We start from the raw sequence: 12,322 nt of genomic DNA on the forward strand, positions 1-12,322 counted from the left end.
AGGTTACTTGTTTCGACTTAGTGCTCGACGGTCTGAGGAATAGTTTAGAATTGCGTCTGTAGGAAATAAATTCCTACACCAGGTTCCTATATTGGCCACAAATCTCTGCAAAAATAGCTATATAGCGACAATGCAATCAAAATGAGGATATGACAAATGATACTGATTAGTTCTGGTCTTGAATATCGACGACAGGAAATTATAGACCTTTTGGTAATATATTTGAATGTTTGTAAATAATAGCCGCTTTCCGTTACTACCGTCTTGGTTGATAGACTTTGACTAGTATTTCATATAAAGCTATTTAGGAACAAAGTTATATATATATGGGGAATAATACTGTTGAATGCCAGGTTAAGTAGTCTGCAGGTTAGGCGTTCGATCTCCGCGCACGGGGTCGTTGCTGTGCACTGACGAGGAGTCTCATACTAGGAAGAAATGGCAGTTCATTACATCCATATTTTCAATGGTGGTCTAGCATTGATCGGTTCATGATCTCAATGAAACTTAACAATTTCTACAATCTTACACTCACTATATAGATTTTGCTGATAATTATATCGAGTGGTAATTTAATATAGCAAACTATGTAATTAGTGACTAAAATATAAGAACGGATTTTTTCAAACGTAAAAAAAGGTAGAAACTATGCATATTAGAAAAAAAACATACCCAATTAAAGAGTTTCCACCTATGTTTAGAACTTTTAAGCCCATTTTTCGTTGCAACTCTCCTGTAGACATATAAGAGGAAACAAAACATTGATACTGAGAATTATCAGGCGCATAAACATTTTGATGTTTCTATTCTAATGAGAACTCACTAGTTGTTGGTGTAGAAACACCATTTAAACAGATATTGAAAGGATTAATTTTCTACATTCCGTATTCTCGTAAAATAATTATAAGGCTATGGATCTCAACTTTCAGTGACATAAGGAGAAAAATAAAGATTAATAAATGACTGATAATTATTTGAGTCAATTGTAACGGTATAGGGCTACAGCATAATAAGTCGGAAAGCCGACTGGCTTATCAGAAGAAAAAACTCAGTGACAAAGTATAACTATTATAAGCATTGGTATTGAATCAGAGTACAACAATATGAGAAAAATGAATAAGGATCAAATCCCCAAATCATTGCATCAATTAAGGCTAGGGTTCAATTTCTTGCAGTTTGGTATCCCATTTGACAATTAGCATCTCAACAACATAACTTTAAGTTGTTCATACACGATTTAGTATTCACATTTAGATGTTGCGTCCACACCCATAACCCTAAATCCGTAGCATGGTTTTTAGTCATCGCTTTGTCACAACATTAGACCTAATCGGGCTAACCGAATACCTGTATAATCAAGTCCAGAAATCAAAACAAGTCCAGTCCAGTCACATTTAGGATATAAAATGTATGTTTAGTTACTTGGGATTATTAATAGGTGTACAGGATGCGATGTCTCACAGTATGAGATCTCATTCGAACACACACATCACCTAAATGTAAAGGAAATGGATGAGGATTAAGTCCTCAAATCATTACATCAACCAAGGATAGGATGCAATATTTCACAGTTTGATATTTCGCTTGAACATATACACTCTCATTCATTATCTATTAGATTTTTCATAATGTAAAGTCATGACAGAGTAGTAGATTAGATTGCTCTCTATCAACCACTTATGTTAGTTCGTGAGAGTCAGTTATTTTTTCAAAGAAGTATACAAAGCCATTAAAAGGAAATGAAAGTATTTGTTAGCACATATATACTTATTCTTATACAAATGTTATTCATTGCACATTATAGAAAATATAAATACTTGAACGAAAATAATATAATTGAATGTAACTAATAAAATGGTCAATCAATATCTAAACTACAACTACTACTACTAGAACGGACTGCCCTCAATACAAACTGTACAGTTTTGAAGTTTAACCAAAATACATTGATCGGTTCATGATCTCAATGAAAAAATTTTAATTTATTATTTTATTTAAACACATACATATTGGTACAAAGGGGCACCAGATACATGTGCGCCACACAAAACAATGAGAATGGGAAGAGAAAGAGGCAAAACAAAATTTCACTGATATTGTACAAACTAGAATAACCAATTGTAGTCATAGTATACAATAAATTTTCAGAACAGAATAGAAGAGTGAATACAATAAAAACATCGTATGGAATATAACAAGAAGGAAAATAATTTTATAGTTGAAATCATGAGTCAATTGAAGCTAGACCACCAGGGAAAACCTGGAAGCACTGGACGGCCGTTTCGCCCTATTGTGGGACTCCTAAGCAATGGGCGTCCACGATCCCGCCTCGCGAGATTCCGACCCAGGACCTATTAGTCTCGCGCGCGGGCGCTTAACCACTAGACCACTGAGCCGGCATCCAACGGTGTTAATGTGTAACTTCAACCAATCCACGAAATTGTGCAATCGTTCACCATTGTCTTTAGTGAGTTGATATCTCCCAATAGACCTGGTTGAACTCCACTAGTCACTGCTTCTCGCTAGAACTCCAGGAAATATCTCTTGAAGCCAGTCTCTAGTGAGCATATGATTAGTGTCAGAAGGGGTGTTTTTGTGGAAGATTTCAGTAATTTTATAATTTTCTAGCTTCAATTTACTCAATCATTTCAACTATAAAATTACTGAAATCTCCACGAAAAGACCCCTTCTGATAAGGAAAATTAACTCTGACCAGTTATCACATTACAAATTAATCTATAAAATTCAGTCACAACTAAAGCTAGAACAAATATGACACTAGTCACTGCTCATTGAATCAATCAACTTATTTATTTTTATTTATTTAAACACATACATATTGGTACAAAAGGACACCAGATACATATGCGCCACACAAAATAATGAAAATAGGAAGAGAAAGGATGAAAAGATAAGGGGGACTGAAATGTACAACCAGAAGAACTCTCTCAGTTAGGAAAGTTATAGCCACTCTTTATGAAGAAAGTAAAAGAAGGTTACAGCAGGCTCGCCACTGGCTTCTATTCTGAGCCATATCTGATAACGTCTCTAGCCACTGTGTTGCACCATCTCTCATACCCCAGCCAGGGAGTCGTGGAGGACCAACAGAAGCTAGCCCTTTGCAGCTTTCTTTCATACTACGACACCATGTCATACACTGACCTCCTCTCCGCTTTTTCCAACCAGTCCCAGAGTCGGCAAATAATGCACGACGTGGAAGTCTCTGGGACGACATTCGTAGAACATGTCCAAGTCACCGAAGTCGGTGTTTCAAGATGGTGACACCAATCGAATTATTGTCTCTGCGCCCGAACACACGATGCCGAACCTCTGCATTACTAATATTGTGTTACCACTGAATGTCAGCAATCCTTCGGAGACAACGATGATTGAACACAGAGAGTTGTCTAACATCCTCAACTTAGAGAGGCCAGGTCTCACAAGCATGGAGCAAAACTGCTCTCACCGACGCGTTGTAGATCCGACCTTTTACAGCCAAATTGACATCACAAAGGCTCTAAAGATGGTCAAGATTGACATAAGCCGCTCTGGCTTTCATTATACGTGCATCGATCTCATCACTCACACCACCACCAGCACTTATGTAGCTACCTAGATACACAAACTTCTCAACTACTTCAATCTGCTCACCATCCAGGGTGAGTACAGGATTAGAATCCTGCCAGTCTTGTAGGAGTACCTTGCACTTGGAGGGTGCAAAGCACATGCCGTACCTGCGGACACTGATTGCCAACTGATTAAGTGCGGATTGCATGCCTTGGGCATTATCGCACAGTAAGGCAATGTCATCCGCATACTCGAGGTCGAGAAGTCGTTTTCCAGACATCAGATCCACACCGCCATTACTTACATCCATCAGAACTGCTTCCAGAATGTCATCGATGGCAAAGTTGAAGAGGAATGGTGAGATCGGGCAACCCTGCCTAACCCCGCTGCTTGAATGGAACAAGGGAGAAAGGTGATTGTATGCCCTCACTCTGCCTGAAGTGTTCGTATACAGGGCCTTTAAGATGTTAATGAACTTCTCAGGCACACCCTTCTTCAATAGACAATCCCAGAGAACAGTCCTGTTCAACGAATCGAAGGCAGCCCTGATATCAAGAAACACTACGATTGTTGGCCTGTAATAAGTATGACGGTGTTCTAACATTTGGCGGAGGGTGAAGATGTGATCAATGCATCCTCGACCAGAACGAAAACCAGCCTGCTTCTCGCGAGTCAATCGTTCTCGGGTTTTAAACAACCTACGAAGAATGATAGAAGCCAATAGTTTGGACGCAATCGGAAGTAGACTTATCCCCCGATAGTTGTTACAGGAACAACGTGAACCCTTTTTAAAGATAAAGATGACTATTGACTCATTCCATGATGTTGGAACTATAAACCATTTAATCCTCCTACATGAAGTATGCTCTACTAACGAGTGTAACACTAGCATAAAATCTAGGTTCAGGGTTTCTTGTTGACTATCTTTAATAATTTAATATCATTACATGATTTAGGTGTAAGTATCATCGACCGTTCACTAAACCGAGAGTTAGCTGAATGTAAGAATAGTCTTAGTTTGTAATGATTAGGAATTCAATGCAAACGACAGTTTTCTGGTTATGAAAATCAAGTGGTTTAAATTAAAGGAGAGCATCAGACACATGAATTTGAATAAAAAGTTTCAACATTAACTCTTATTGATGTCTTATGATGAGATTGATTCACGCTGAATTTCCATTACTAATTTTGTATTAATAAGCTGACTGTATATGAAAGCAACATATGCTAGCTTTTAATTTACCATGACCCTCACACTTAAGCTTTTAATACTTGGTAAACCAGATGTTAATACTTTCATGTGTTCCTTTATTTTTAATTAGTTTTTATAGATTAAATCAATGAGATTTTGATCACAACTGACAACTAGAAAGCACTAGACGGCTGCTTTGTAGTTTTCCGGGACTCCTCAATAGTAGGGATCCATGACCTCGTCACCAGAAATCGAACCAAGGGCCTTCGCTCTAGTGCACGAATGCTAAGACATAACCCAATATTGTAAGTTGTCAACTTCAATCCACTCGCGACACCACTCCACCGTCTCCCATTGGATGCTGTAAATAACTGTCCTATACCCGACATGGCTGAACTCAATTGGACACGGCTTTTAAATTTAAAACGCGAGGAATGGAGTCTTATGGGTAGTCACTAATGAGTACAGATTTATTATCAAGGTAATGCTTTTTAAGACACTGTTAAATTTTCACAGATCAAATCATGGACTGATTTTGGTTACCATTAGTTGTTATTATCCTCTTTACATTTTTAACTTCTTCCTCATTTCTTTCAAACACACCAAGTGAATAATTATCTTTTGCACGTCTGATTTCGTCTTATCATTTTCCCTTAACTTCCCAATAGTCGTGTAACTCCCTTTTAACACAAAATTTCTAAACACTTCATTATGTAACCCTTTTTTATTTCTCAATAGAATACCATGTTTATTAAACCATTATAAATACTAAAGTACAACTCGAGTGGAGATTTGTAGCTCAGGTGGGTGATTTTGATGTAGGTTTGTTCTCTGAACTGGATGGTTTGGTCGACGACATCATCATGTAGTTCAGAAGGACGATGAAAGCTCCTCAACCAAGCCATCCAGCTCAGAGAACAAACCTACATCAAAAACAACTCGAGTAAATGAAATCTCTAAAAAAATTAGAATTTTTCTCACTGATTTGTCTATAATTCTTCTTGAATAATGAATAGTTCATAAAAATACACGACGAATTCATTAGGTCGTTGGCGATTGTTCAAAACTTACTATTAGTTAAATACAGATTTTTCAAATGGATAATTCTCTAGATGTTCCATAGTTTTAAAACTAGACCTGAATTGTAGATTTGATTTGTAGATGATTTAAATAAAAGTGAGTAGTGAAAAAAAACCGGTTGATCTTTACACAATCATAACTGAAAACAATGAAAAATTCCAAATTCATTTAGTATTGTTTGTTTGAATCTTCCCATTGATGACGTTTAGGACTGCAACTGGTCAGTCTCTAATTGGCATATGTGCATACTGTGCGTATTGCCTCGGTATAGCCTTAATTCGCAAGCATGGTAAGCAGAGATGGATAGTGGCTGGCAGTGGAATCCAAGACATCCAGCCGACGAGTCCCAAATAGGACGAAACGCGCGTCCTGGATTCCACTGCTAGCCACTATCCATCTCTGCTTACAATGAAAAATTCTTTTGTCAAGTTTGAAAATTATTATAGACATTTAGACATGGAATTCTCTTTTTAGAAAACAACAAATATTTCAATAAATTTACCACTAAGACGACTGAATAAACGTTGTCTAGCTTCATTAGACGCTCGTGATGTGCGTATTTTCTCAATCCATTGATGTTCTGGATCATCATTCATAACAAGTTCTTGAATAAAACCAATGAGAGAATCTATTACAAATCCTTGTGGAATAGTACAACCTAATGAAGGAAAAAAAGATAACATTTTCTAGTTGGTTAAAAAATAATAACACGATCTATGATCACGTAACATAAATTTCAAGATTCGTGAAATTTCAATGATAAAAAGAAGCTTACTAAAATAAGTTTATAATAAAGTTGGATAGTGGCTAGCAGTAAAGTCAAGGACGCACGTTTCGCGTTTTCCATGGTGATCTAACATTGATAGGTTTATGATGTCAGTGAGGGTAGAATAAACGTCACAGACACAAAATGACAAATAGTAGTAATTGTTTGATGATATAATTGTTTACAAAATGAAAAGTGATCACATATAACACCTTTCATCGGTTAGATTCTGCTTTCCGTACAAAATAACGGGAAGACAATAAAGAAACGATAGTAGTGTGAGCACGAATATGCTCATTTCTATTCTTTGAATAAACTAAATTACTCAAGTGTAAAAAGATTCAGTAGAGGAACTAAGATGGAAGCTAACAAGCAATCAAAACAATCTCTTTAAATCACAAATATCTCACAAATTTATTCAACAAAAATATGAAAGAAAAAATATGTAGAGAAATGCATTGATAACCTGTAAAGATCAAATAACGGAGTATTACATAAACATCAAATTGATAGACGAAATTTAAATAAAATCTGAAAACATATTTGATTAAATAGAATATTATTTACTTACAGCTGTTACGCCTAGCAAACAAGCATAGGCTGTCCACCAGCACTTCCATCCAACACTGTCCTGGACAATCCTTTCTAGTTCATTCCAGTTGCTATTCATCCTTTTCATGCATGCTTTCAATTCCCGATGTAGTGCATTCTTCGGCCTTCCACTTTTCCGCTTCCCCTCAGGATTCCAAGTTAGGGCTTGCCTCGTGATGCAGTTTGGTAATTTCCGTAATGTATGTTCTAGCAACTTCAAACGTCTTTTCCGAATTTACTCCTTAGCTGAAACCTCGTTTGTCTTCTCTCACATTAGGGTGTTGCTGATGGTATCCGGCTAACAGAGATTGAGTATCTTGCGTAGAGATAAGTACTTGTACAACATTAATGATGGTTATAGTAGTTCTCCAAGTTTCAGCTCTGTGAAGTAGAACTGCTTTGACGTTCGTATTGAAGATTCTCACTTTGAAATTAGTTGACAGTTGTTTTGAGTTCCATATGTTATTCAACTGTAGGAACACAGTCCTTGCTTTGCCAATCCTTGCCTTTACATCTGCATCAGATCCTCCTTGTTAATCAATGATGCTTCCCAGGTACGTGAAAGATTCCACATCTTCCAGAGTTTATTCTTGAAGGGTGATTGGGGTGATCCTCTCTGTGTTATATTTGAGAATCTTGCTTTTTCCTTTATGTATGTTGAGGCCTACTGATACAGGGGCTGCTACTACACTAGTTGTCTTCATCTTCATTTGTTCAGGTGTACAAAATAAAATGGCCAGGTCATCTGCGAAGTCCGAATCTTTTAATTGATTCCGAGATGTCCATTGTATTCCGTGCTCCCACTCCGATTCGGAGGTTTTTATAATCTAGTTGACCACCAGAAGAAAGAGAAAGGGGGAGAGTAGACTCCGGTTCTTACTTGGAATGCATCTGTCAGCTGTCCTCCATGCACAACATCGCACTATAGTCCATCGTATGAATTCCGGATGATGTTGACAATCTCAGGAACGCCACAGTGTCGAAGAAGTTTCTATAATGTCCTTCTATCCACACTGTCAAACGTCTTCTCATGGTCAATGAAGTTGATGTATAGTGACGAGTTCCTGTTATATCCTGTGGAGATTTATGAATGGTAACTTTGAGAACTATTTATTTACCAATATGATATATATACATCCTATTGTATAATTGTTTATTGACTAAACTATTCATATTCGTGTTTCTCTTATTATAAGCTTTATTTTGACCTATAGACTATTATTACACGATTTACCATTCTTGAGCTATCCCTAGTCCATTAATTACTGTTCCCCCTATTAACGGCCCCTTTTGGCCAAATCTTGTACAAAGTTATTTTCTATTTTATGGTACGATGTGGTCAGTTTGTTTGGTAGATAAACCCAGTATGTTTGACAATAATGATTCATACCGCAGAGGCTGTTATTGACGTTCTGGACTTAACTGGTTGGGCTAGGCAGAAAGCAAGACTGCTCATACGGCTTTTGTGTATCATTGCTCTGATCGACAATTCACTCCTCTTTGATTGGCTAGTCTATTCAACAGTTCCTCGAAGTATTCTGCCCACCTGTTCCTCTGTTATTGAATCTACGCGATGGTCTTTACTTTTTTGTCCTTGACTGGTTTCTCTGATTTACTATATCTCCCTGCTAGTTTCTTCGTTGTATCATATAGTTTTTTTCATATTTCCTTTTCTTTCGGCTTTTTTCCGCCGTTGTTGCTAGTTCTTACATGTATTTCTGCTTGTCGGTTTTAATGCTCTTCTTCACTTGCTTGTTTGATTTTGCGTACTCTGCTTGTGCCTTGACTTTCTCTGCTCGTGTTCGAATGTTATTAACTGCTGTCTTCTTGTTCTTCCTTTCTTCAATCTTGTCTAGGGTGTCCATAGAGATCCATCTCTCATGATTATGTTTCTTGCGACCCAGAACCCCCTGACACGTTGAAGTTGATCCTTCTTTGATTTCTTTGCAGTTGTCCTTCATTTTAAACTCTTGTTCTTTCAGTAGATTGTGTAAGGCTTGGAACCTGTTGTTGAGAGTGATCTTGAATTCGTTGAGTAACTAGTAGGAAGGCTGTATTAAATCTTTGTAATGCTGTTTCCCCAGCTGTCCATTGTTTCTTTAGCTTCAATTTCATTCATCACCGTGTACGAATCAAGATTTTGTAGATATCAAAAGCATACTTCGGCTGTGAACTATTTATGTACTTGAGGGCATAACTTCAAAACCATACACTTCTAACAATTAGAATAAGGCTGCGATTGTTTAATTAAGGGTTACTTTAGGTTGTCTAAATGCTCTAAACAAGTAATGCCAGAAAGACTTACATTCGTCTGGACGATAAGCTTTAGATCGGTTTATGGTTATCTTGATCCTCTACTTGCAATAAATAACCTGAGAGACCTTCAAGAGAATGTATCGCGACTTGAAGAAAACTGGATCAATGACTTCTGTTCTCGCTATTTATTCGAAATAGTGATAGGATCTGAGTAAGAATGTGTACTGTCGCTCGTAAATTTACACCGACTAAGAATCTTATTACTAGATGACCCGAGTAAAATGAAACCAAGTTGAAAGAAGAGCTGGATGAATTATATATAGGCCCTACATTGTGAAGATCCTTCAATTAAAGAATCATCGAAAAGTCAGGTTTCAAAAACGAATAAAACCGGTATTTACGTGGTAAAGTAAGGTTTATTGGCTGTATTTTAAGTTTTATACACTGAAGTTTTTGGTTTGTAAATAAACACCATGGACTTGGAAAGCTGATGAACAGTTTGAGTCTAGCTACTGTTTTTTTAAAATGTAGTCTGTTTCTTACTTAAAAGCAACACTAGTATGTACAAAATACATTAATTTTCAGTGTAATAAAGTTATAAATCACAAGGATAACAAATTGATGCTATTTGTAAGTGATCAAATCCAACAATCATAGTTTACTTCTTTAGCACTCTAGCAGCACAGTGGTGAAGCAATTACACGTGAGTTCAGCTGTCTCCGTTATATATTCGTAAATAGGATAGTCTATTTGTGTTCATTGTATCCAGCTGGAGACGTTTTACATGGAGTCATTACAAAGTAGAGTAAGAGAAGCCTTACCACACTATGGGTTTACACAATTCAACGACCATCCAACTGATATTAACAGCCATCGAAATACTGCAAATAATCATGTATCCTGTCATTATACATCATATTGATTGGTGAACCTGTGACTCTTGATTCAATATCTTAGTTGCACAAAAAATCAGTGCGCATATAGGGATCAGGATATAGCAATCGACGCAGTCTGAGTGCATTTCAGTAAACAGTTTATTAAGTCTAGGATTTCATGCTTAGGAAGGAACTAGGAGAATTCGAAATTTAGTGTAACTCTGGAAAATGAGTTGGAGAATTTTTCAACGAAGGAAGGCATGAAGTTAAAGATATTTATCCACAGAAAAACTGGTAAAGAGTGTGTTGCCTCAACAAAGAATTTAGGGTCTACTTAATCATTTACTCCAAGTAAGAGAACGACATATGTTTCTAGATGGATTGCAACATTTCCAGACGGCAATAAAGTATGTAAAACTACGGATATTAGAGACGGCAAAATAATTGTATATTGGATTTGATAACTTGAATGAATAGGAATATAGACAGTTATTTGAAAGAACAGCAAAACTGTTGCCACAGGAATTTAGAAGAACAGATAATATCATCATAAGATAAACGTAATGACAATGATTAGGGTTGATAAGCGACATTGTATTTGAACTTTAAAGATTGAACAGTAATTTTGTACGTACGTTTTTGATATTCTTGCTAAGAATCGACTATTTAGGGCACTCAGTTAAAGTCCGAAAACTAAAATAGAATGACTTCTGTTTCTCGCACAGAATTTTAGATCCTGAAACGAAACACGCGTTACAAATGGTGTATTCAAGATGAAATTGAATATATGCAGCATTAATTTGCGTTACTTACGTAGGCTGCATGTGCTTTATTCATTACCGACGTAGTTTGATCCATACAAAACCCTACTAGTGATAAAGTTGTAATGAATCAGACAAGTCTTCAATTAGGAATATACTTCTAGGCTGACTTGATAAAAGAGCCCTGAAAGCCGAGCAAATAGTCGATTTCATTGAAACACACACATTCAAGAATGTAGCAAAAGCCAAATAGAAAGAAATGATGCCATTGAATTTCAGATCAGATCAAAACGTTTTATCAAAATCGAAATACTACTAGGAAGATTATTGATTAAGGAAGTAACAGGTGATGGTTTTAATACTATAGTGCGTTTATAAACAAAATACAGTCTTCATATAGACTTACAGTGATAGAAGCGTACTCCAAGAGAAGATTGGTGATATCGGCTAGCATCAAGAAATACATCCACTCGAATAGCCAAACAGATTTCTCCACGAATTCCATGCATAGTGTCATATATTGGAAACCAACCATTTAAACATCTGGTTTGGCCGCGACTCAGTAAGGGATTTAAATCAAAGTAAACTCTTCCGATGGTATCATGTGCACTATAAGTGTCATGATCCATAACTCTAATTATTAGAAATAAAAATCTAATAGCTACAAACTTAAGTAGTAACGCCTCGTCTTGTAGAGCCCGGTCATCCAACTGCTAACTGAAAAAATTAAAAAAGACAGGTACCTCAAAGCAGAACCATTCACTATTCCACGAAGGATTAAGAGATCGACGGACTACTTCTGTTTTATAAGTTATGCTTCCGATACACAACTGTAACTATTAAGGATATAGAACTTTGTTTACTTCAACAAAAGCATCTGTAAGAAATGTAGCTCTATCCATAACTGGCAAATTTCTTGCTGATATTACCCGCACTTTTACTGTTCCAGGCATTCTTTTGAATTGCACATTTGTAAGTTAACCTTGATGTTTAAAATCGCGCTTAGAAAAGTCCACTTAAAAGAGAACTAAAAAACCACTTCGTGCTACTTCATTTTATTATAAAAATGATGATGACTTATAAAAAATCATTGTTGATTCTCCTTGATAGTTAAGGATCACTTAATAAGATTTTGACATCGACCAATAAACGTTGTCGTTTGGACGCATCATTAGTACATTATTTTCGCAATAGCACTTTATTCGTTATTGGACGTATAAATCACCTTACAAAA

General features: G+C 36.5%; 1 protein-coding gene across 1 annotated transcript in view; it reads right to left on the reverse strand.

Annotated features, from left to right (window-relative positions):
• Smp_133590 (hypothetical protein) overlaps nucleotides 1–12,041 on the reverse strand; it is a gene marked incomplete at both ends in the record, with an annotated part of 65,204 nt that extends 53,163 nt beyond the window's left edge. Inside the window, 6 exon segments of the mRNA XM_018796343.1 lie at nucleotides 673–733; nucleotides 6,342–6,467; nucleotides 11,495–11,721; nucleotides 11,758–11,798; nucleotides 11,832–11,918; nucleotides 11,952–12,041. Coding sequence (XP_018650565.1) covers nucleotides 673–733; nucleotides 6,342–6,467; nucleotides 11,495–11,721; nucleotides 11,758–11,798; nucleotides 11,832–11,918; nucleotides 11,952–12,041 — 632 coding nt within the window.
• Nucleotides 12,042–12,322: the final 281 nt, after the last annotated feature.

This window comes from Schistosoma mansoni, chromosome 2 (assembly GCF_000237925.1).
Source record: "Schistosoma mansoni strain Puerto Rico chromosome 2, complete genome".
Classification (NCBI taxonomy): Eukaryota; Metazoa; Platyhelminthes; class Trematoda; order Strigeidida; family Schistosomatidae; genus Schistosoma; species Schistosoma mansoni.